Consider the following 25,835-nt stretch of genomic DNA (forward strand, 5'->3'; position numbering starts at 1 on the left):
GGTCGAGGGTGTGTCCTGCTGAGTGCGTGGGCTCGGTCACGATCTGGCAGAGTCCAATGTTGTGGAGGTTGTCCAGGAGGGATGTGGTGTTGGGGTCCAGTTGATTGTCGAGGTGGAAGTTGAGGTCTCCCAGCAGGGTGTAGTTGGTGGATGCGATGGCCTGCAGGGAGATAATGTCCGTGATGGAGTTGGCTAAGGGTCCGCGGGGTCCAGGGGGTCGGTAGATGAGGGTTCCTCGGAGGGCGGCGGTGGGGCTGGCCAGTATCTTGAAGTTAAGGTGTTCCATCAGTTCTGTGGACTCGTCAGGGAGTGTGCTCAGGCGGAGGCTGGATTTGTGGACGATGGAGATTCCTCCTCCTGGGTGGATGGGGCGGTCCTTCCTGGAGATCTTGTATCCTTGGGGGATGGCGATGGCGATGTCCGGTCCCGAGTTGGTGTTGGTCCAGGTTTCGGTGAAGAATGCTACGTCTGGGGTGGTGCTGTCGAGGAGATCTCAGATTTCTGTTGCGTGTTTGTGGAGGGATCGAACGTTGAGGAGGATGCATTGCAGGGTCTTCGGTTCGGTTGTGTTCTTGTGGGCGGGTTGTGCTGGATCCGTGTTCTTGGCGGTGCTGCAGGTGTGCCGGCAGCGGTGACAGCTGAAGGGTCCATGGGTGTCGGCTGGTGATGCTAGCTTGCAGTTGTTGTTGCAGCCTGGGTTGAGTGCGTGGAGTGCTGCTGGGTCGTAGCGTTGGCGGGCGGAGGTCCAGGGTTCCTGGTGCTGGTTGCGGACGGGTCGCAGACGGGCGCAGACGTGCTTGCCTTTGACGCGCCTTCGGTGCACCAGCGGCGCGGCCGCGCAGTGGCCGCCATTAAGTAGGGGTCGGGGAGGGCTGGACAGCTGGGAGGCGGGGAGGGGAGCTGGATTGGGCCGGTCGTGCTGGGGGAGGAGGGGCCGCGGAGGCAGCAGCGGCGGGGAAAGGTAAAGGGAGGAAAGAAGGGATAAAGAAAAAAGGGAAAATAAGCAGAAATAAGGCACAAAAGAGCAGAGATGCAGAAAAGAGCAGAAAGGTGAAAGATAGAAAGGGGAAAAAAACGAGTTAAGGAGCAGAGGGAGAGAAAGGGAGAATGGGCAGAAATAAGGCGCAAAAGAGCAGAGGTGCAGAAAGGTGAAAGATAGAAAGGGGAGAAAAACGAGTGAAGGAGCAGAAAGAAAGAAAGAAAGGAGACAGAGGTCCACTGGACCACCAGGGATGAGGCGCAGGGAAACCTGCGGGTGGAGGAGGGCCTCGATCACCAACACTGAAGAGTGCAGGGGCAGGGGCACCTCACTTAATGGTGGAGCTGCGAGGGTGGGAGAGCAATTTCACCGACAATGAGTCAGTGGTCTTGCTCGCCTGTCCCCACAGTAGCGGGTGCAGTGGTGACCTCATGAGTCCGATTTTTGTGGTTCCGGAGACCTCAGAGACTTCGCTTTTGGAGTTCCTGCAGGATGCAGGTAACAGTTCTGCTGTTCTTCAAGAGGTATTGGTCTCTGTTGAAGGCAGGCAGTCCTCCTGGGTTTTGGAGGCACACAGCTGCAGGACAAGTCTTTGGCACTGGTTTGACACAGAATGGCAGAAAGGACAGCCAGGCTTTAGGGGCTCTCTTCAGTCTTCTGCGGCACTTTGTGTAATTCTTTGTAGGTCATCAGGATCTGGTGCCAGGGGCTCCCCTAATTACTGAATTATGGGCCGTTATGAGAGTGTAGGGAAGTAGCCAATGGGCTACTGGCTCTTGGGGTCACTATGCCTCTTATATGACCACTTCCTGTGGGAAGTGGGCACAACCCTGTCCCAGAATTCCTAAGTATGCCATCACAAAGATGGCTACTTCTGAAAAATCACATCCACCTCACAGTGACCCCTCTTAGGGGTGGTGCTAGCCTGGAGGTGGTGCACCTATCTGAGTAGCTAATTTTCCCGTCTGTCCAGGTGCCAAGGGGATCCTGGGCAAAGAGGTCTGCTTCCTCTCCTGAGAAGGGGAGCCAGATTTGCATTTCAAAGGCTGCAGATATTTGAGGTTTGCCGCACAAGGAATGCTAATCAGAAGGTCGGCCTGTGGAAGAGGTGTTAAACCAACTTCCCAGACAGGCTTTTATTCTGGGTCTCCTGAGAGCAAAAGCCTCTTTTCCTAGGATGTCAACGCAGTATCTAGGGTGGCAGGCTAGGAGAAACCAGTCAGCAAGGACACCACTTGCTAGTAGGTTTTCAGGGGGCACCTCTATGGTGCTATCTGGGTGCATGTATTGGTAAATCCAATACGGACATCAGTATGGGTTTATCAATATGAGATGTTGGATACCAAACATCTCTGCTTTCAGTGAAGCAATTGTGTAGCTGGGGAATTCGTTTGCAAGAGTGTGCTGCAAGAGTCAAGATGGCTTCTCTGGCCACTTGTACAGGCTGCAATAGGACTGACAGGACAGGAGCATATCTGCTCATGCAGGCAGGCCCTCACATGTAATATTCAGCAACCTGCCTTAGGGCTGTTCGGTGACTTACCAATATTACATGCAATGGCAGGGGACATGGCACACAGGGATATGTGACATGTCGGGTTTTCACTTTGGTCTGCAACAAAACACGCAGCCTGCAGTGGCAGACTTGCACATGCTTTGTGAGGGTCCCTTAGGGTTGCACAATTCATGCTGATGCCATTTGGGACCCTCTTTAGTACCTTCGGGCCTAGATACCAGAGGGCACCATTTACTAGGGACTTACAGAGTGTGCTAAAGATTTTGCTAACAGGGGGAGCAATTGTACAATTTTTTAGGGAAATAACACTGGTACTGGGAACTTAGTTAGCATCAAATATCAGGCAAAAAGTGAGTGAGGGGAGAGGGGGGTACTGCAACAAAAATCCAGTTTCCTACAGTTGGCAACATTGATCAGTGTTGAAAATGAGCACTGGGATAAATTAAAGCATATAATCTGCCATGTCAGTCATTCAAAGAAAACTTTATTTCGACCATACAGGCCATAAAAGCACTTAAAAACAGTACAATATATATTAGCTAACAAAAAAAATACATTATGTCATCATAAAAGCTATGTACATTATTGCTGTGTTTTAGAATTAAAACACCGCAAATGTGTACGTTTTTAATACATTCTTGGATTGGCTCCCTCATCATGCCTGCTCAAAATTCTAGGGCTGGATATCGTACGATGTGCAACAAAATGTATACTTCCTATGTTAAATACAAGAGGGAGTAAAATGGCACATATATGTAGCAAGTGCCTAATGCTATGTACAGTTAGGGTTGGCTGATCACGCCAGAAGTGTTAAATGTCATGTCTTAATACTCATTTATTAAAAACAACAAAAAAGAAAAATATGGCAAAAGCCGAAAAATTCTAGCCTTCGTTTTTTGATCCACATGAACTAACTAACTAGATAACAATGAAGGAAAGTCAAGAATTGTACACTTGTTATTTGGTGCGCATGGATCTGGTAACCCTAATGTGACATCTACTAGTCAGAGATTCAGATACGGACTCACAACACTATGTAGAATTACACAAAAGAGTCCAGCAAAGTAACGGGCATCCATTGTGGTGTTACTTACTCATCTTTTCAATGAGGATGAGATGGGAATGTGAAATCTTCTAAAACCCACTAGAAACTATTTCTCCAAACTGATGTCAAAGACTGAATGGATTTTTACACCACTATTTTCTCCATCTGAAATGTGATTTCTTCCATGGGAGGATAAATATTGAGTGGGTATAACCCTCTGTTAGTATATGCTTATGTGTGGTCTTTGACAATCTGTTTGCATGTGTGGTGGCTATGTAAGTAAGCCTCCAGTGGTGATCTACTTGCATATGCAACTGCACGTCTGGTGATTTATGTGCATATAGGTCAGCTGATTTGTGCACATGGGGTTGTGCAAATAGGCGTATCTGTACACTGGTGCACATGGATCTGGTAACCTGTGTATGTATGGGTCTTTGAATGTATGTGGTTCTGGTTGACTGTGGGCAACGCTGCATGTAGGTCTCTGGATATGGGTTTATAGTTGCATGCGTGTGGGATCTCTGTGCAGGGGTGCATGTAGGTCTAGTAGTGTGTGCATCTGTAGATACAAATCTGGTGGCTTTTGCATGAGGCTCTGTAGATGTGGTACTCTTTCCATGCACACATTAAAAACAGGAATTCAACGGAGATCCTGACTGAGCTTAATGTATTTAAAAAAATAACCCAATGCATAGTAGCTAGGGAGAATGGGCACTCCGGGCCCAAGAAATAGGTTCATTTTTGTTCATCCAACAAACTAGTAGAAAGAATTGCCATGAATTAAAATATCTGCGGCATGAAGACAATTTCTTCGGCACCAATTATAAGTTTGCATCAACGGTTGAGTTTGTCATAGAGAGAGCACAACAGAGCAACAATGCATGCAACCAGAAAGCTGATGCCACGCAGCAGACGTACCTCTAGCACCGCCTGACTGTTCTCGATGCCATCCTCGTGCCAGACGTCCAGAATCTGCTCCACCGAGCCGTACCCCGACCCATCGTCCAAGCAGGAGAACAGCCGGAAGCCGATCATGCTGATCATGGCAGAAGGAGTGATGGTCCGCCTCCCGCTTTCATCGAACGACTGCAGGGCAGAAAGAGACAGAATTTCAGCCACACCAGAGCAACAGGCTTCTTTCACATATCTGAACGTTTGTCAGCCTGCAAGCTGTGGACATCTGATCTGAGACACTGCAGGGACCTACAGTTATCACTGCAGATAAAATAGACAGCTCGTTTTCCCAAAACGGTTTAGGGACCACAACCACTATAGAACTCTAACTCTCCCTGCACACGGACTTTCTGTTTCAGCAAGACCAGCTCCTGATGTTTACCTGTTACTAGAGCCCCCCCTCGCGCACCCTCCCCTCAAGGCCAATCAGACCTCTCCTTGTTGAACGGGCCAAATACGGCCCAATTGCAGCAGGTTACTCTCTGGTGGATTGACAGAACCCGGAAGTATTTATCCTGTGCAGGCAAGATGCAGGAGTTCTGGTCGCACACGCGGATTGTTACAACCCCGTTTTGTTAAACACATGCTTAACAAGGCCGAATTACAACGCACTGTAATGAAATAAAGTTATTCACGCTGACTGACTAGTGCGTCCATTTGGTGCATAAAATTGTCTCTTTCTTTCACAGGATTATATATACACAAGAGGAATGTTTTTCAAAACGAACAAAATAAAACGTTTGTTTTCCCCCAGAATGTAAAATATTAGGGAGGGGGGATTCATTATGTAAGGCAGCCACTTACTTGTTTCTTCCTCAATCACCATGCTTGTGTATTAGTTAGTGGTTTGTTTAAAAAAAAAAAAAAAAAACATTCGGACAGATTTGGAAAGCATTTTTGTAAAACAAGCATTATCATAGACTATAGGTATCTCCTTCACTACAGGATGTAGACCTATTTATTTTGCCCCCAGATGTGGCCTGTCATAGACGCGCCTTCCAGCACAGCACCTAGTTTGTAATGAGGTTTTCAAAAAACAAACTCCATTACAAGTGGTCCAGCGTGCATGTATGCACAAGGACACAGGCCATATTGCTATCGAGGTTATGATTGCTGAAAATCCAGTAGATGACCGCTGCACTGCACGTGCATGCATGTTGGCCATTTTATTATACAATTGCATATGTTTTTTTCTGGAATCCATTATTGGTGCTGTATCTTGTAATTAAGTTTTTCATGTTTTTTGAAAACCATTACAAGTGCACGCAAGTTGCCATTTAAGAATGGTTGGCTTTACCAATGCTTGTGAAGCAATTCAAGAAAAACTGGCTGCAAATCTAAAGTAAGAGCATGCCGGTGAGCGACAGTGTCAGCAAAGGGAGGCAGAAGAACAGCGAGGAATTTATCGAAGGGGACACTTAAAGCACTATATAACCACCCACGAATGACATGGCTTTAAGGCAGCACTCCCACCCAATGGCAACTTCTAAAAAATGCAAACACCCAATAGCTTAAGAGCAGCTGGCCAAAAGCTCCTTTTTTGTCCTGCAGATATGCGTACTGATAACACAAGGTCTCCGCCAAATACAGCTGCAACTTTATTTAAGCGAAACTTAAAAACAGTGTTTGAAGCAGTAGGGCTTGTTGAAAGAGTAAGATGCTGCATCCAGTTGTAGACCTGTCAGACAGGCACTGAATGTTTATTTGTCCCAGTTCTCCCAGCCTTCACTCTGGTGGCACACTGAAGGAGATATTTTATTAGTTACATGCACAGCCTTGGTCAGGATCAGACAACTGGTGACTTACTAAAGCTGTGTGCTAGAATATGGATCAGAGTTTTGGCAGCCTATTCTTTGCTGCCTTGGGGTTCAGAGTGCCAATTAACTTTTATGGTGAATGAGGTCTCGAACACTGGTGCCCTTCTTGCAGGCCCAGCCCCCTAAAGGAAATGAGGGACTGGCACTCTGCCAGCTCCCTCTCACCACAAATCAACTTCTACCATGCACTAGCAGCTAAAACAACAAGCTCTGCGGCCACACACCACATAACCCATTCATTGCCTTAATCTATGTGATTCAAGAAACTCCCCTACATTTATAAATTATTTACAAGATTCCCATGTTGGACTACTGTTCAGATTTTAATTGTAGGATAATACATTTCAGGCCGTCATTGGCATATACTTCTACCCACTGATGAGTTGGTACATTTGGTACCATTTTGTGAATTAGGTGTTCAGCGGGTGTCCCCTCAGAAATTAAATACAATTTACATTTACCATGTACCAGGCGGATACACCATATCAGCATTTAGGATACCCAGGCACCATGAGGACACCTCATCAAAGTTTAGCTCTGACCCCCACATCTTACTGTAAAAGCAGAGCCATGCAGGCACAGTCTACGGAAGACTGCCTCTTACCTGAATGGACAGGTGTCTTTTGAGCTGTCTGTAAGGAGTGGATGAAGAAGGCGTGGGAGGACTTCCATTTTTAAAAACAGCGTAGAAAAAGTCCTGCAGGCTCATCGTGTCATCTTGAGAAAGGTTTTGGAATGTGTCTTCCATTGCCTGGAAAGAAAGGTATTATTAATCATCAGATCAGAGATAACTAGACTACAATAAGTATTTAGAAGAATTCCATTGCTGGGCATAATTCGACAGCTATCCCTGCAGAGGCCATCAAATAGGCCAATAACAGGACCCCAGTTCCAGTGCTTTCATAAAGAGGAATCTTGGTTTGACAAGAGGATATGCAAAAAAAAAACTACAAGCAAAGCTCTTGAATAAGCACACAGCTTTAAAACCAGACCCTGTTCTTGAACAGTAACTTCAGAACAGCACCATGTGGGTTTAAATGACTGACTTATCCACTACATATATTTTGTACTAGACATATGAGAAAACTGTGTTTTTTGACACAGTCTTCAGCCCGACATGACCTTGCTCGACAGCGCAGCGGTCTACAAAACCTATTAATGCCAATTCTTTAAAATATAAGTAGAGTGGGCTTTCACTCTGCCCAGAAGAGTATTACGCTCACCTCGTGCCATTGGCAATTTACAGTATCATTGCAGATTCCGTACACACTTTCTTAATGAACATTATGGTTATCAACGAAGAACATAAATAAACATTAAAAAAAAAAATCCTTGAAAACATTTTATTTTATTTTACAGATTTGTAGAGCGCATGGCTGCCCGTGAGCGTCCCAGCGCTAAGTGACAAGAACCTAATGAGGGAGAGTCTCATGGGAATAGCCATGTTTTGAGTGCTCTGCGAAATGAGAGATGGTTGGGTGGGGCTCTGAGGTTTGGAGGAAGCGAGTTCCTTAGTCTGGCCGCGTTGTATGAAAACAGTCGGCCGCCAGAGCGGGCTTTCCTAATCCTAGGTACAGAGGCTAGATTGCAGTTGGAGGATCGGAGCGTTCTTGAGGTGGTGTGAGGTGAGATAAGGTTTTGGAGTATAGGGGGGGCCTTGCCGTGCAGAATTTTGTAGGTCGTGCAGAGAGCCTTAAATTGTATTCTCTCCTGAATGGGGAGCCAGTGCAGGACATTCAAGGAGGGTTTGGCTGAGCAGCGACGATGGGTTCCTGTAAGAATACGGGCTGCGGCATTTTGAGCTGTCTGAAGTTTTGCCAGGACTTTTTTGGGGGCACCTAGGTACAGGGCGTTGCCGTAGTCCAGGCGGGACAGTACAAGGCCGTGGATGAGAAGTGTGCGGGACTGTGCCGGAAGCAGGGGTAAGATTTTTCAATTAAACATACAAAATTATGAAACTCCTTAATTATTGTACCATAATAAAATACTGATAACATATCAGATTACATCAATGGAATCACCAGTGACAGCTATGAAGGAATCCATGAGTGCACATTTGCAAATCCCTTTATAGCAAGTGGCAGTATTATAAAAAATGTTTTTCCTTATACAGCACTTCATACTGCACTCCTGCCATATCTAAGCACTGGAATGGTTGTTACTGTTATCCAATGTAATGACACTCAATTGACTGCTCTTGGTGAATGATGGAAGGATGGATGGATGGATGAGCCTGCCTTGTAGAGTTTCAAACTCATGGCCTTCAGATCACGTTAAATTGACTGGGCCATAAACTGTGTAAGGACCGAAGTTGTACTGCAGCCATATGTTGCCTTTAACATCTGTGAGAATATCTAACTCAAGAGTCCAAAAACACTAGCCTTCCCTTTCTACTCTTTATATTCTCTGCAAGGCCATTTAGCTTCTTCCAATGATACTGCGGGTTGCAGCCTCTGAGCATCATTTCTCATCTTTTAGATAAAATTCCATCTGCTTTCTTTTACATGGTGTGACAACACCTTTAGCAGAAACTTTCATTGGATATGGATTTTTTTTGACACAGTATGCTGGCTATCAGAGAAACTACACCTTTTGTTCTGCATAGGTCATTGGAACTACAGCCATTCAATTTAATTTCAAGCTGGTATTTGTTGGTAGTCAGTGGAACACCTATTAAAATATTCTTTAGAATTTCTGTGAGGACTTCAGTTAGTTGTCCGTGGCACTGCAGCCATTCATTCTTGTGCAACATAATATGTGACGTCACAAGTGACGCCACCAATGTCCTCTGTGGCATGTGTGAAGGGTCACGTGTGAGATCAAGGCTAGAAAATGTGGGCAGTTATTCTTACATAGCTAGCCAAGTTTTGGGTTACAACCATAATGTTCCTTCAACATAGGCTTTTGAAGGACAGGTATAAACTTTTTTTAAAAGTCAGTAATTCCTTTATATATTGTTAATTTACAATAGTGAAAACTATACCGTATAAGGTGGCAGATTGCATTACATGCACAGGAACAATATAAAAGAAACTGTACACCATAAAAGCATCAGGATTTTAACAGCCAGAGTTGCCCCTATAATATAAACACGAGTCAGTATATTTTTGAAGCTTTAGAAAATTTTTCTTGTACTGCCTGGAATGCTTAAGTACTTCAGCCTGAAGTGGTTTTGACATACGTGGGTCGTCTCAGTGTAGAATAACTGGAGACGGATGGCACAGTGTGCACAATGGTCAGGAATATGGCCCTGAGCAATTGTCATAATACCTTCCATCACCCTATCTATTTTGCAGTGGATGCCCAAAGTGCGATGGGTATGCCCAGACATGTTCACTGCGCATCAGCCCCAAGCTATACCTCAATGACGAGACCTAAGTGGGTCAAAACCGGTTTTGGGTTGCTTGTGTTCCCAGCTGGTGGTGAGCTGTCGTAGCAGTTTAGGCTGGACTGTTTCTACTGGGAAGGTACTAAGAGTTGTTTTCATATGGCAGGTTGTCTATCTAGAATGGCAAATTGGGCGAAAAGTAATGGTACAGAATATTGTAAAGAATAGTACTCCATAGATATTTAATTATATTATATTATATTTATTTGGAGCTCATCAACCTTATTACAGCTACATCTAACTCCAATCATGAACAAACTGTTCTCCCTTGAAAACCTTCCCCATTCCAACCCAGAACCCCACACCCTTATCAGTCCAGATGACATCACATCTCCCCCCTCCCCCGTTTGAAGATAATAATTTAACAATGTTCAATCCGACGTTCAGGCTTTTTTTTAGAACCCTTTCAGATTTCCTGAGCACCAGCTCATTTCCTTGTCCATTCACTTGTGTATTTTGTTGTTCATGGCTTTGTTTGATTTTCCTAAAATACGTTTTATTCCTGGTTATTGATCTGCCATAATTTTCTGCCGTTACTGCTGTTCCTCTAACATTAGTTACCTCTAGAGGTATAGGATGAAATCTGCTTTGTGACTTTTTTATTTGCTGTTGTCGAACTAGCACCAAATCACCTACATGGTATTCTTTATCTTGACATTCTTCTATTCTCTGAATATTTCATTTTCTCTTTTGCCTCTCTATTCTTTTCCATCACTTCCTTGTGATCTTTTGGTGGTTTTACTGGCAGATGTGGTAGACTGGTTTGTCTTGGCTGACCAAACATTAAATCAAAAGGACATTTTCCAGTTGAAATGTGAGGGGTATTTCTATAATCTCGCAAAACTTGGCATAGTGCTCAATTTATCGATATTTGTGACAATTTTGCTCTCTGCACAGCCTTTTTAATGGTAGCCATCAATCTTTCTACCATTTTGTTAGCTTGAGGCCAGATCAGGGTTATCTTTCTATGCACTATGCCAAGATACTCAATGAATTTTTAATATTCATTCCCAAATGGTGGCCCAGTTTCAGTTTTCAAAATGTTAGGTATTCCCCAAGTAGACAACATTTCATCCAGAACTGGCAATATTGCTGATGCAGATGTTGATGACACCACTTTCACAATGGGAAACTAGGATATTCATCTATTATTGCTAGCAGGTAGTGCCCAGAGTCCAACGGTCCATAAAAGTCTGCTGCTACATTGGACCATACAGCATTTGGTAATTCAAACATATGTAATTCTTCCATCCCTCTTTCCTTAGTGGTACACTGACATATGTAACAGGATTGAATACTACTTCCACTTGTTTATCTAAACCAGGAAACCATAATTTCTCTCTTAAGAAATTCTTTGTGGAAGAAATGTCTCGATGACTCATGTGCCAAGTCAATGACTCGCAACTGCAATTTTGCTGGAATTATTTTGTAACCCCGTTAAGAATATTCCAGACGAAGTTACAGACAACTCAGATTGTATGTTTTTGAATGCTAATATGTCATCTCGTTATAGTTGGACCAACACAACTAGCATTGTTTTATCAATTTCCAATTATTTTCATGTATAATTCTTTTCACTTCTTGGATAGTGAAATCTGTTCATGTTTCTTTAATTAGTTCTTCCTCCTTAACTCCTAGTGTTGCTGATTTTACTATGAAATGTATGTCTTCATCTGCTTTTGATCGCTGCTCCACCTCTATATTGCATGGATGTCTAGATAAATCTGCTGGGTTTATACTCTTTTCCTGGGTTATGAATAATTCTAAAATAATAATCCATCAGCCTTATTCCCCATCTTTCAATTCTCTGTGGCATCTTTGTTTTTGGGTTCCCAAAAATAGAAATGAGAGCTTGATGATCAGTGATAATTACGAATGGCTTACCATACATAAAGTCATGATAATGTTCACATGCCCAGACAACGGCCAGACTTTGATTTTAAGGCTGAGTGTACCTTTGCTCTACTTCAGATAGACTTTTGCTGGCATGAGAGACCACAAATCTCGGAGTTTCTCTCCCAGGTTTATGCTGTACTAAGAATGCGCCCAGTCCTACTGGACTGGCATCCACTACCAACTCCGTGCATAGATGAGGGACAAAATATTTTACATTTGCTGCATTTGATATTTCTAGCTTTATTTCTTTAAACGCTAGTTCACATTCATTACTCCAATAGAATCTTTGTCCTTTTCTGGTTAGTTCTCGGAGCGGTGAACTTACTGTCGCAAAACCTTTATTATACCTTGCACAATAGCTAGCCATTCCTAAAAATGACCGTATCTCCGTTACATCTTCAGGCCTTTGTACTTCATTCAGAGCTGATATTTTGACAGGATCTGGCATCATCCCTTCAGCCGAAAATATGTGCCCATAAAATGCCAGCTCAGTCTTATTTATTTCACACTTTTTTTTAGGTTACGTGGCAACCCTACTCTTTGAAGTTGCTGAGATACACCATGTAATGCCTGCTCATATTCCTACGGAGTTTTGCCAAAAATTCAAATGTCATCACTGTAATTCATGCTGTTCTGCACCGGTCTTATCACATTCTTTATAACTTCCTGAAAAATTTCTGCAGCTTAACATATTCCCAAGTTTCCCATCCTCGTCGCCATTATAAAGAATAGGACTCCACAGATATTTAATTATATTTATTTGGAGCTCAGCAAACTTGTTACAGCTACATCTAACTCCAATCATGAACTAACTGTTATCCCTTGAAAACCTTCTCCATTCCAACCCAGAACCCCGCACCCTTATCATTCCAGATGACATCACATCTATGGCCCAAGAGAGCTCTCCAGCACCCGTACCTCTCTGTCAAGGTTCTGGAATCCATACTGCTCGCATATTGAGAAGAGCTTCTTCCGGTTCAGGTGACCATCACGCGTGATCCCAAGGTCCTCGCAGACCAGCTGCAGCTTCTCTTCAATCCAATCTTGGGAGGGTGAAAAGCCATGCTGTGACGCGTTTAAGTCGTCTGGGTTCCAAAATCTTAACTGTCCTGCAACCGAACATAAAAAACACATTAAAAAAAGAGGCATTAAAGTCAGAAGCAAATACTTGATCAACAGGGACTTGGAACACATCTGATCATAAGAAAGCCAACATGTTTGAACTCCTGCAGCATAAAAAGAGATGCAACGTAGATAATAAGAGCTGCAGTGCTTAGGGTTATTTTTTATGACTGTAGCATCTGCATTTATCAATACGTATTTTATTCAGATCTTATTGGGAGTTATGCATAGTATTTTTTGGGTGGTGAAAATAAAGTTGTTTGTAATACTTTTTAAAATGTAACCAATAAAGTTACACTTTCTGGACGTGCAGTTTTAGTGACACTAAATAGCATTATAAAAAAGACACATTAAAAGAACAAAAAACACACGCCTTAAACATTAGTTTGAGATTAGCTTAAACTAGTACATGCAGCACCTGCACCTGTTCAAGCTTCTTTCCAAAATCTTAACCGTCTCTAAACTTCCAATACGCTCAAAATATTAGTATGGTGGACAAGCCAGGATCTTTTTGGATTTGCTGCGCATGCTGTCAATTTCTCTATTACTGTTTTTTTTGTAGTCTTAAAAATGGTAAAGGGGACGCTCTAGCCACACACCAACAAGACAAACTTCATGTCATTAGAAATTCAGCCTCAAATTAAAAGATGGAACACAGCACCCGTTCATGTGTATGTCACAGGAGCACTGGGTGGCGCTAAAGTTGCAGAGAAAGACAGCAGATCCAACAGTCAAAACAAGCATTTACAATGCAATGGTTTCGCCTTTGTTAAAGTTAGAGCTATTGGCATTGCTCTTGACATTATTTTTATTTATGTATTTTTTAACATAAATAAATGGCATTGTCATTTACAATGCCACTAGCTTTATCTCTCGCAAATGACACACACAGAGCCCCCCCCACACACACAGCCACACAAAGCTCCCCACACACACAGCCGCACAAAGCTCCCCACACACACAGCCACACAAAGCTCCCCACACACACAGCCACACAAAGCTCCCCACACACACAGCCACACAGAGCCCTCCACACACACCCACATGGCACAAGCAGGCAACAGGGGCACACTGAGGCACAAGCAGGCAACAGGGGCACACGGACGCACAAGCAGGCAACAGGGGCACACTGAGGCACAAGCAGGCAACAGGGGCACACGGAGGCACAAGCAGGCAACAGGGGCACACGGAGGCACAAGCAGGCAACAGGGGCACAAGCAGGCAACAAGGGCACACGGAGGCACAAGCAGGCAACAGGGGCACACGGAGGCACAAGCAGGCAACAGGGGCGCACAAGCAGGCAACAGGGGCACGAAAACTGAGGCACAAGCAGGCGACAGGGGCACACGGAGGCACAAGCAGGCAACAGGGGCACACGGAGGCACAAGCAGGCAACAGGGGCCCACATGTCAGCTGTTGGTTTATATAGCTGGATGCAAGAACAGAAAGCACAGCAAAAACCAAAATACTGGTTGGGTGATACAACCCCCCGCCCCCCAACCTCCAACTTTTTTTTCATGCCACTTAAAACTTTGAGCTGCAGATACAGGAAAGCCTGAACACACTGACTGCAAAGGGGCATCTTCAGAAAGTGCGGGTAAATGACAACATGAACTACGAGCTTAGCAGGCCACCCAGGGAGATGGCATATAGAGATGAACTACAGAGAGCTTAGAGGTCACCTACAGACTCTGCGTGCAGCATAGGAATTGAAACAAACAAATCAGAAGGTAATCTCGAGACCAGCTGCAGAAGAATCACAACCACCTAGCCCGCAGGAGTCATGATTAGAGACTGTTAGAAGAAGGTGGTGCCGTGGTACCTGTAGCTTAGTTCACCTCCAGAGACTGCAGCCAGAGTAGGAGGAGGATATTCCACCCATACAGCTGGAGGTCATCTCTAAAGATGGCCTGCAATGAAGGCGCTGAAACCCACATAGTGACAATGAATCAACCTCAGGGAGAAAACTAACTTCCAGAGGCTAGAAAGCTACCTCAAAAGACTGCTAGCAGAAAAGGGGCAGAACTCGCCTACAGCTCAGAATATTAGCTTCAAAGGACACACACAGCCACACAAAGCTCCCCACACACACAGCCGCACAAAGCTCCCCACACACACAGCCGCACAAAGCTCCCCACACACACAGCCACACAAAGCTCCCCACACACACAGCCACACAAAGCTCCCCACACACACAGCCACACAGAGCCCTCCACACACACCCACATGGCACAAGCAGGCAACAGGGGCACACTGAGGCACAAGCAGGCAACAGGGGCACACGGACGCACAAGCAGGCAACAGGGGCACACTGAGGCACAAGCAGGCAACAGGGGCACACGGAGGCACAAGCAGGCAACAGGGGCACACGGAGGCACAAGCAGGCAACAGGGGCACAAGCAGGCAACAAGGGCACACGGAGGCACAAGCAGGCAACAGGGGCACACGGAGGCACAAGCAGGCAACAGGGGCGCACAAGCAGGCAACAGGGGCACGAAAACTGAGGCACACGGAGGCACAAGCAGGCAACAGGGGCACACGGAGGCACAAGCAGGCAACAGGGGCCCACATGTCAGCTGTTGGTTTATATAGCTGGATGCAAGAACAGAAAGCACAGCAAAAACCAAAATACTGGTTGGGTGATACAACCCCCCGCCCCCCAACCATAGAGATAAATATTTGAAGGTGCATCCTACACATATAACATACAGATATTGTAGTGTCTCCTGCATGGTTTACACACCCAGTCATGTCTAGGCACTCACTGTATGGAGGGACTGATACGGTCTACGTCTCATATGAAATCAGACTCACGTAACTTACCGAGGTTGTAGTGCCTCATGCTTCGGCTACATAACAAATCACATCAAGGCACTAGTATTGTAGGCATGTACCACAGCCACTTAGAAACGTGAGTTGTCGCCGCATAATGGGTGCCCATTTGCACTGCGCTACGGACAGGCATCTCTTGACGGTTTGACCCAGGGACTACACACATACACGAGCAGGTAAAGCAGTGTACACAGACACATTCTTGGAGGAACAGCGAAGTGTGCGTGCGCGGAAGGGGGGTGCTCACACGCCGCTGCCGGTAAATGCTGTATGTCCGGATGAAGCTGTGAGTGGGGAATTTAAACTGCATCCCTGACCTTTAGAACGTGCCACCTTCCAGGAAGGGAAGCCAGTCTCGAGTCATGGGCAGTACGGCAAGAAGGGTTTGTGGGACTGGGGTCACAGTACACAAAGTCGGGTACAATGCCACTACTCACTATGCAGCGATCACCTACACTAAAGGCACACACGGAAGCTGATGGCATTCGGCCACCATCCAGGCATTACTAATGCCCATCCAGGGGCTGGCAGCCCAGCTCTGCGTCAGTATGGTGGTACCTCACCGGCGGCACAAGGCAGGGGGCACTGCTCCTACTGTAGGACCAGTCGAAAACATTTCAGTCCTTAGCTTATGGCTGGGAGTAATGCCCCAGGGCACGAAGTTTATCCCTTCAACATGTTCCAGCTGGCATCAATGTGCCGCTCCCTTGGTCTGGGGCTCCTAAGCCGGTCCCCCTCGATCGGGCTGTTGTTCCCACCCTCAGTGCGGATCCGAGTCGTTACCCCTCTTCAAACTATATGGCTGGCTTGCCCCGAAGACCGCTGTAGGGGTGGCCTCCTCGCCATCCCTGCCCCACAGGTAGTATTACTGCCCCCTCCGTAGGGGTTACCTGGCGCTCCGAAGTATGTGTGTAGTTGTTATGAAGTGTCACTCACACGGTGTAGATCTCTCACCACTCACTGCCCCCTCCCGCCCTCGGATCTCTACCTGCCCCGGCTCACCTTGTCCTGCTTGGCCGGCTCCGGAGGGGGCGACGTCGGGGTCGTCTTGTTGGCTGCTGCGGGGCCAGGTGATGGGGCCCCAGGGGACACCGGGGGTGCCGCCTTCTCCGCCTCCACTTTAATGAGCCGGCGGTTGGGGGACAGGAACCTGCCGTCCGGGGCCCCCCCGGGGGCGGACGGGTCGGCGCGCCCCCCCCGGAGCGCTGCTGTAAGGGTCCTCAAAGTCCCGCTCCTTCTGCAGCTTGTAGGCGCTGACGATGTCCGGCTGCGGGGCGGGGGTGACGACGGCGGGCTCGCGGGGGCCCCCCGGGAGCGGCTGTCGGTAGTCCGGACGGGGCGGCGCCGGGGGCACGGGTTTGGCGCTGCTCTTGAAGCCCAGGTGCTCCTTGAGCCAGCGGGCCATGCCGGCAGTGCATTGCTGTCCCGTGCTGTGGGCCTGCGGGGGCCCCGGCTGGGCCGCGGGGCTCTGCGGGGAGGCGGGCACGGAGGAGCGGGGCGCCGGGGCTCCGCTCAGCAGCATGTGAGCGGCGGCTCTGCCGAGCAGGAAGCGGAGACATGTGGGTCTGGAGCCCGGGATCGCGGGGATAGAGTCAGGGCAGGGCGTCCTCTGGCGGCCGCGAGCGGTACTGCGGCGAGCGACCGAAGGGCTTATGTGATGGGATGAGGGCCAGTGTGGCACAAGGAGGGAGCGGGGGTATGCCTTGCAGTGGTGCCAGAGAGAGGCGGGCTGCATAGGGGGAAACACATCAATCCGCCAGACAGCCCCCCGCGTCCCCACCGAGACTCGAACCCGGCTCACGAGCTCCCCCCATAACCAACACCAAACCCCAACCACCATGACAACAGTCTGCATGCCTTAAGTTTACACAAAACAACCTGTATCACAAATGGAAAAGCAGCATGTCGACCAGGGCACAGACGGACACCTTCACTCTAATCAGGCACGGAGAAATCAATAACGCAATGCCGCGCATCCCCACTGAGACTCAAACCTGGATCCCCAGATCCGCGGACGACCGCCCCGACTGCCAGGCCACACTCTCCCCAAAAACCAACCCCAATTGGAGGTACACACTGCACACGCAAATGAAAGGTGTCGTGAGAGGCAGTGGCCACTCCGTCCACGGTACAGAACAAATTCAGTCATCAAAACGATAGCGGTCCTCCATAAGCACAACGCGCAGAAACCGGTCGTCATAAAAACACATCGCCATTGTACATTTCCTGTACAAGGCCCCCCGTGACCGTCCGTGGACAAATCCAATCTCAGCTCGTCGTACTAAATGCACCATGGTCTCCCTCCAAATGCCGACACCCTCTCACACACGACAACGCTCGCAGACAACAAGACCAATGCATAAAAGACACCCAAAGCCTGGCTCTCCTCACAAGGCTCGAGTCCCTGCCACTCCCGCGGGGGACGGTGCCCCACCGGCTGGCGCCCCCAGTGGCCACCGGGGTGAGTCCAGCCTCGGCCGCTCCACCTTGAATGCACGTCAACGGCGTCACAGATTCACAGCCAGCTCCGCACCGCAACCTCGCTGCGCAGCCAACTCCACAACATCAGAGCCTCCCGAGCCACGGCAAAGCACCCCCACGACCCAGGCATGCATCACCCCGATGAACACGGCCCGACCATCATCCCGTGTGCGCTCCCCCTCGGCGCCCCAGGCCACACAAAATGCCGCTCATTTCCGCTCTTTGCCTCCACCGCTCTATGCCCCTCTACCACCAAAACGCCCGCAAGCGGGCTCACGAACCAGCACTCACCGCCAAACACGTCGAAGGGAAAAAACCCCGACGCAAGACCAACGTGGCAGCATACACAGGACGACCAAAACAGCAACGGGCAGTCACACGCTCAGGGTCCAGGCAGGGGAGGGCGAGTGTCAGCGCGAGCAGCGGTCGCAAACAAAACAAGCGGGAGGGGGCGGGAAAGGAGAGGAGAGACGCTGACTACGGAAGGCGGGTGCCGGCAATGCCGGACCAGACACGGGGGCGTTCCCGGCGTCCCGTGACGTCGGCAAAAGCCAAAGAATGTCGGGAACGCCCCCGTGTCTGGTCCGGCATTGACGGACAGGCCCCTCGTCCAATGGCAAGGCTCCGTTTACGGAGCCAGCCAATCAAGGACGAGGGCCGAACCAAGCCACACTACAGATCTCAACAGGATTTCGCCTGCGCCGAAAAGATGCGCAGAGCGCATCTCTTCGCAGGCGAAACCTAATGAAGCATCGAACGTCTACGCACCATTGGCGAGCAATTATATGTTTGGTAACACTGAAATGTGCACACTTAAACCAGGGGCGGTAGACTAACAATTTGAAGCGTCCTGAGACTATGTTCCCTAGGATCCCTGAAGTTCTTGGAGGACTCAGAGGAATTATGTAACTTCCTGGGAAGTGTTAGGGTGTGGTTACTGCTGGTTATGACCTAATTAGAGGGCAGTGTGTGATTGTATGCTTAGGAATAAAGACGTCTGTTATAGAGCGCAGTGTGTGGCATATTCATTTGCATGATCCCGGGCTACAAAGGATGCTACAAATGGCTACGAGTAAGGCATAATTGCCCCGAAGAAACGAGACTGCTCTCCCTGAGAGTTTGCAACTCTACCTCAAACTGCTCCTGTGCCCCGTGCGCCCAACTCAATAAGAAGCAGCTCGAAGTTGGTGTGTGGAGTCAAAGCCCTGGTCCAGCCCATGTACAGCCCTCAAAGAAGTTGAAGGCCCTTCAGAGGAGAGCATGCGAAAAGCCCACCAGAATCCGTTGGTAAGGCTGAAAGAAGTACTGGGTTGCGCCATAACACAGAGCCATTATCCATGAAAAGCAACGCTAAAGGCAGTGATGACCAAGTACGAAAGAATAAACGTACTAACCAGCAGGAGCGAGGGAAGTGCCACATGACCTCAAATCTGGTGTGACGACCCAGGCTTGGTTGGGAAGCCGATGCATGAATAGCGGCAAGTGTCATCCAGTGCAACGAAAGCTATAGGAATAGTGACATTTTCAATGCTTGCAGTAGAAAAGAGTGCAAAGTTGTATTTCTGAAACCACCATTTGACACAACCAAAAAGGAGAATATTGGCACCAGGTGGACTGAATGGATCGAAATGGTTGATGACTTTTTAAATGCCCTCGAAGAAGTAGATAATGATTTTTTTATAATAAACCTTGCCAGGAATGGACTAAAAGAAGTGCTGAAGAAGAACCTGCAGACTGTGGCAATATTGTACCGTCAGATAAAAGAAGTGTGGGTACCAAGTTCAATACAATGCCAAATGTTGACTATGAAAACTACAATTTCAATCAAGAGAGACAGCAAGCTGGTGAAAGGATAGATGAGTTTCTTGAAAGATGTGCTCATCAAACACCAAGTTTAGTGAATTTAATGATGAATAAGCTGTAAGCCTCAAAGTCATCAAAGAACTATTTTCCATTTTGGACAAGGGATTCTCGGAAGGATTCCTAGGAAAGAAAGAATATGAGTATTTGCAGAACAAATATCCACGAATACCATTATTCTACGTACTTCCGAAAGTACATAAGGATGAAAGGACACCGCCAGGACGACCGATCATTTCCGGTTGTGAGTCGCTATTTGAGCCAATTTCGAAATTTATCGATTTTTTTCTAAAACCATTTATGACACAGGTGAAGTCCTATCTACAGGACACTACGGATTTTATTTCTAAATTGGATACTATACCGTTCACCGAGCACCAAGATCTACTCGTTAGTATGGACATAGTGTCGTTGTACACACAGATTCCACAGGACCAAGCCCTAGAGGTCCTTGAAATATACCTGGACAAAAGAGAAAGACCAATGAAAATTCCAACAAGGTTCATTTTGGAGCTAGCTAAAATAGCTCTGACCAGAAACTATTTTAAGTTCAAGGATGATTTTTATTTCCAAACCAAGGGAGTAGCAATGGGCTGCCCCTTTGCCCCAGAGCTAGCCGTACTTTACATGAGTCAATATGAGGAGTGCTTCATATATAACAACAACCCCTATAAAGATCAAATTAGAGGATGGGCGCGATTTATAGACGACATCTTCCTAATATGGACAGGTAACGAAACAGAATTGAACAACTTCCATGGTTGGCTTAATAATCGAACCAAAGATATTCAGTTCAGCATTCAATTCTCAAAGACCAGAATTACCTTTTTAGATGTAGAAGTGTACTGTGTAGAAAACAAATTAGTCACAACTCTATACCGAAAAAAATCAGACAGGAATAAGGCCCTTGCTTCACAAGTAACCATCCCCGAAGCTTAAAACAAAATTTACCAGTGGGTCAATTCCTCCGCATCAGGAGGAATTGTACATTCAAGGAAGAATATACGGAACATGCGAATGCCCTAAGAGCGAGACTTCTACAAAGAGGCTATCCGTCAAAATTGTTAAGACAAGCACAAAAAAGAGCGTGGTGGTCACCACGGGAAGAACTACTAAAAAGAAGCAAACGGGAAAAACAGTCTAGAGTAGTCTGTGTCTCTACCTATTGTCCCTCATCGAATTGGTTGAAGAAAACCATCCACCAAAATTGGCACCTCCTTGAAGAATTGGATCCTCAGTTCAAGAACAAACCGCTCTTTGCTTTTAAGAAAGATAAAAGCATCGCTAATCAACTTGTACGGGCCATGGTACCAAAGACACCGACTCCCACACTTAGAGATTATGTAGGCTTGCCGCCGATAAAAGGCCATCACAGATGTGGTACTTGTGTCAATTGCCCATTAACTTTGGAAGGATCATTGTTTGAACATGACGGCATTTTCTGGAAACACGAGAATTTTTCAAATTGCAAAACCCGTAACGTTGTCTATGGAATCGTGTGCCCCTGTGGAAAATTATATATTGGCAAGACAAACCAGGAGATAAGACAAAGGATCTCACAACACAGATCGAGGATAAAGATGAAAACCCTGACTGCTCCATTAGTCCAACATTGGTCAGAAGAAGGACATCTTGAAACCGATCTCAAATGGACGGTCATTTCTAAAATAGACCCAGATAAGAGAGGAGGAGACCTTGAAGCGAGACTGAGACAACGGGAGGCAATGCTCATCCTTAAATTCAACAGCACAACAAAAGGATTAAATGAAATGTCGGAATTGTACCATTTGTAGACCAACATCATACTGACTACAACTCCCAGAATCCTTGGACACCTGGATGACGCAATTTTAAAAGGCCCCAGTCATGACGAGTCAGCACGGCGCCAAATCTAATTGCCAAACGAAGTACACGGACAGAGACGGCGGATGGTAAGACCATACTGGAAACAAACAACCCTTCCCAATAGAGCACGGCAACTAGGACGAGATTATGTAAGCTCACTCACACGGTTTCATTGATCTATTGACAGATGGACCCTTAACTGCAGGCTCCGCGTCCAACTTCTGATTGATATCAGACTCGAAAGACAAGAACCTCTGGTGGAGACTACAAAATACGTTCTAGTAAGTTGAACGACGCCCTCCCTCTCACTCTTTCCATTCAATTCCGTTCTCGGTTCTAGTCATTCACGGCGCACCTCTTCCTTTCCACAGTTCTCTTCAAAGACTTCATCAAGCAACTCAGACAGGTACTACTAGTGTGTGTGCAAGGTCGTACGCTTTGTTGAGTTTCCCCCCTGGTGTGCAGACAGTTGACTGAGTTATTTTCTACTTTCTGTTTTATGTTTTACAGATCCATTTCTGTTTTTGGTCCTGAGGAGAATCCCAAGAATTAATGGGATTCGAAACGCGTCGACCCCTCTAGATAGAATAACCTTTCTCCCCATGGTGACCTTGCGTCATCTGGTGCATTGAGACTTATCTAGATCGTGCATACATTGCTCGCTAATTGATTTGACCGAGTATTCACTGTTTTTGTATTGTAATTTTTCATGTTCAGTATGACTTTTCTGATTTTTTCTGCTGGTGTAAATTGTATATAGTAGATAAGACCTTTTCCCTTGTACATAACCCCACAAGATTCCCTCACTCGTCTTAGTGTTTTCATGTAGTATGACTGGGAGTATGAATGGTGAGATTGTGAATTTTGATAGAACAGTAGTTGATATTTGTAGTGTCTTGTAAATACCCCGCATCACCCACACTCCAGTTCTATTTTGAGAGGATTTTTTGGTTTAAATGTTGTTGATGTTATCTTGATCTTTTTTTATGTATATATAAATTTTGCGAAAAACTTTTCAGAAAAACAAAAAACCAATCACGAATTTTTGGAAGTAGAAAATAAATTTTCTTTTGATATACATTAGGTGTTGACTGAATGATTGGTCAAAGGAGTTGAGAAAGGACCACTCAACTTCTCTTATCTTTGAGAAATTGTCAAGAGCAGTACTGGCAGTTGTTTTGTTTTCATACTTATCCAGGCGTAGCCTTACTGCGCTCAAGCCGAACCCTTATTTGTTTCAAGGTCAAAGTCATCAATGGCAGTCTTTCAGAAAACGAATGTTGAGAGAGGTGCTCTGTTTGGAGAAAGTACTAATGGCTGCAAGGGACGATGAAAGAGCAGATTGGCAAGCTGCTGATATGGAAGCTGGAACAGCAAATACATTAATCAGTGTTGGTCATAAAAAGCAATCACAAGTACAAGGTAGATGCACACAAGCCAACATCTCTAAAGAAGAAAAGTTGTGTTTCTGATGTGGTTTTTCATTTCCCCATAAAGGCAAATGGCCATCCATAGGACAGACGTGCAAAGGTTGCGAGAAAGAAAACCACTTCATAACCGTTTGCAAAGCGAAAGAGAAACCAAATACATTACAGAGAGCAGAGAAAATGGATGCCAAAAGGTTCAGAAAGCATTCTAGCCACGCCCACATGGCCGAAAAGCATTATCGGTTACGACAAGTAGAAACTAGACAAAGCTGATTGTCGATATGTTCTTCCTACAAGCTCTTCAACGCCATTAACAAGCGCCAGTGAAGATGGATGTGCGATGATGGAATTGACCAAGGAACGACAGACATGCACAAGTAGGTTTGGATGCTTGCAAGTCAGAACAAAAAGACAAAGGCAAACCACCAAACAAAATAACTGAATTCATTTGGACATTGCCGCAAGATTACAATAAAAGGTCAATGGTTGCCCCATAAACTTTATTATAGATAATGGTGGGTCGATAAACATCATGCCAGTTGAATAGTCTCCTGTGTCACACCTCAACCCATCAAACACAAATGAATACACGTGGGCAAGTGCTTCTAAACTGTTTCAGAGTCAAGGGTCATTCCCAGCAACAATGCGACAAAGCAGTGTCAGAGCGAGCACCAATTCACGTTCTTCAAATAAACTTCGTCCAGGACTTCCCTACTTAGCTTTGCATTGCTGTTGACATGGGACTGATTTTCTCTGAACTACAACATCCGTGCCAAGTCTAAAATCTTGAGCCAGTTCAAGTCGCTGTTTCATGTTCTTTTTTTTCCCCATTAGTGGTAGCACCACTGTGGACCTAAAACAATGTGATGGCTGAATACAGACTGAATGCGACTGAGCGGTCAGGATCCCAGTGGAGAAGCCAGAGGTTTGGCGATTCAAGGACAACTCGGGTAAGAGAGAACAAAACAGGGATTAGTAGATTCGGGAGACGTATTTCATTGGAGGACATGAATGAGGAGGGAACAGAGCACTCCAAGAGGTGTGGAGGGGGATAGAACATAGAGGAGAGTATGAGAGGTTCTTTATTTTAAGTAGTGAAATGGAGTCTATCAGCAAAATCCTTAGCAATGAGGGCAACATAAAGAAATCACAATACAAGGGTTTAAGGTAGGAAAATAATGACTGCATGGCTGGTGATGGGTGTTTTTGCTGAGACAGTGATTTGATGAAGTTGGACAGTAGGGGGCATCCAGGGTGGCTGTATCAGTGTTGAGTGCTAGCCTGCAACTTTCAAGGTCAACATCACAAGAAGATTTCCTCCATTTACATGAAAGGCAGCCCTGTGATGCTTGAGGCATCAAGAATGCAGCCATAACAAAGGCTGGATGTGACCGTTACTGAGAGGGAGGGTAATAAGAGTAAGGTATGACTGAAGAGAAACAGACCAAGTCAATAAAATCATCAAAATGGCTCAGGTATAAGGCCATGTATGGATATGGCGAACTTGGCTAAATCAAGATGAAATATTATGGCTGCTTAGAAATTGGACAGTTGGTGATGTACAATGGGGGTATACTGATGATCAGATAAATGGATGTGTTCCACATGCATAATCTCGCTGATAGTAATTCATTTGTAGATTTATATAACTGGTATCCAGGCGCTGTTCATGGTCACGGGGGAGATCAGGTGATTTGCCCAGAATCACAGGATGTTGAAAAAACACTGAGGCAAAAACCCAGATCCCCAGCTACCGAGTCGGCAGCAGGGGCATATCTGCTCACGCAGGTGTGCCCTCACAGGTAATATTCAGCTCCCTGCCTTAGGGCCATTAGGCCTGCTGTAGGGGTGACTTACAAATATTACATGCAGTGGTGGTAGTCATGGCATACAGGGATGTGCAACATCGTGTTTTCACTTTGGTCTGCACCAAGACACGCAGCCTGCAATGGCACTCTTGCATGTGCTTGGTCCCTTAAGGTGGCACAATTCGTGCTGCAGACCTTAGGGTCCCTCTTTAGTACCCCAGGCACCAGGGTACCAATTAAAAGGGACTTTGAGGGTGCTAAAGGTTTTGCCAATTGGGGAACAATTGTACAGCTTTGGGAAAGAGCTCTGGCACTGGGGACCTGGTTAAGACGAACCCAGTGCACTTTCAGTCGAACTCACATGCACTAGGCAAAAAAGTTACAGTGAGTGTCAAAAAGGGGGCCCTTTCCTACATGCTCCTCCCATGGGTGGCTTTCAATGAAAGATGGATGGTGCTGGCTAGCACACCCCATATTCCCTACAGCTCTCGCCTCCCTCCCCAGACTCCAAGGGTCTGGAGCTGGAGGGAAGATAAAGAAGGTACTTCAGAAGAATGACTTTCACACCTCACAGACTCCACTTACCTCCTTAGTCTATACACTGCATTACTCTCCATTTTACGCAATCCCTGTATAGCACACACACACACACACACACACACATATGAAACTAAATGCTCAACTTTTGCAATTTAACAACTTACATATTTAAATTAGAATGACCGCCCCATCAGATCTGTGAAAACATCAAGTGGATCTTGCCCCAGAACCTCTCTGGGCAAAATGTGTAATATTTTACTTCTTGTTCTAATGCACAATATCTAAATACAAACGTGACCATGGCATTCTGTGGGTGGGGGGGGAG

At 46.4% G+C, this 25,835-nt stretch overlaps 1 protein-coding gene across 7 annotated transcripts in view; it reads right to left on the reverse strand.

Moving 5' to 3' along the window:
* The window catches only part of NIN (ninein), a 321,323-nt gene that overhangs the window by 154,402 nt on the left and 141,086 nt on the right, over window positions 1-25,835 (reverse strand). For all 7 annotated transcript variants that reach the window (XR_015299899.1, XR_015299898.1, XM_086937310.1 and 4 more), the window contains exons 6-8: window positions 12,514-12,704; window positions 6,916-7,062; window positions 4,459-4,626 (exon numbers count right to left, since the gene is read on the reverse strand). Coding sequence is in view for 5 of the 7 variants with exons in the window: in XM_086937310.1 (XP_086793436.1) it covers window positions 4,459-4,626; window positions 6,916-7,062; window positions 12,514-12,704 (506 nt within the window). In the remaining 2 variants the exon portion in view is untranslated. The remainder of the gene's footprint in view (window positions 1-4,458; window positions 4,627-6,915; window positions 7,063-12,513; window positions 12,705-25,835) is intronic.

Source organism: Lissotriton vulgaris, chromosome 9, assembly GCF_964263255.1.
Source record: "Lissotriton vulgaris chromosome 9, aLisVul1.2, whole genome shotgun sequence".
NCBI classification, from domain to species: Eukaryota; Metazoa; Chordata; class Amphibia; order Caudata; family Salamandridae; genus Lissotriton; species Lissotriton vulgaris.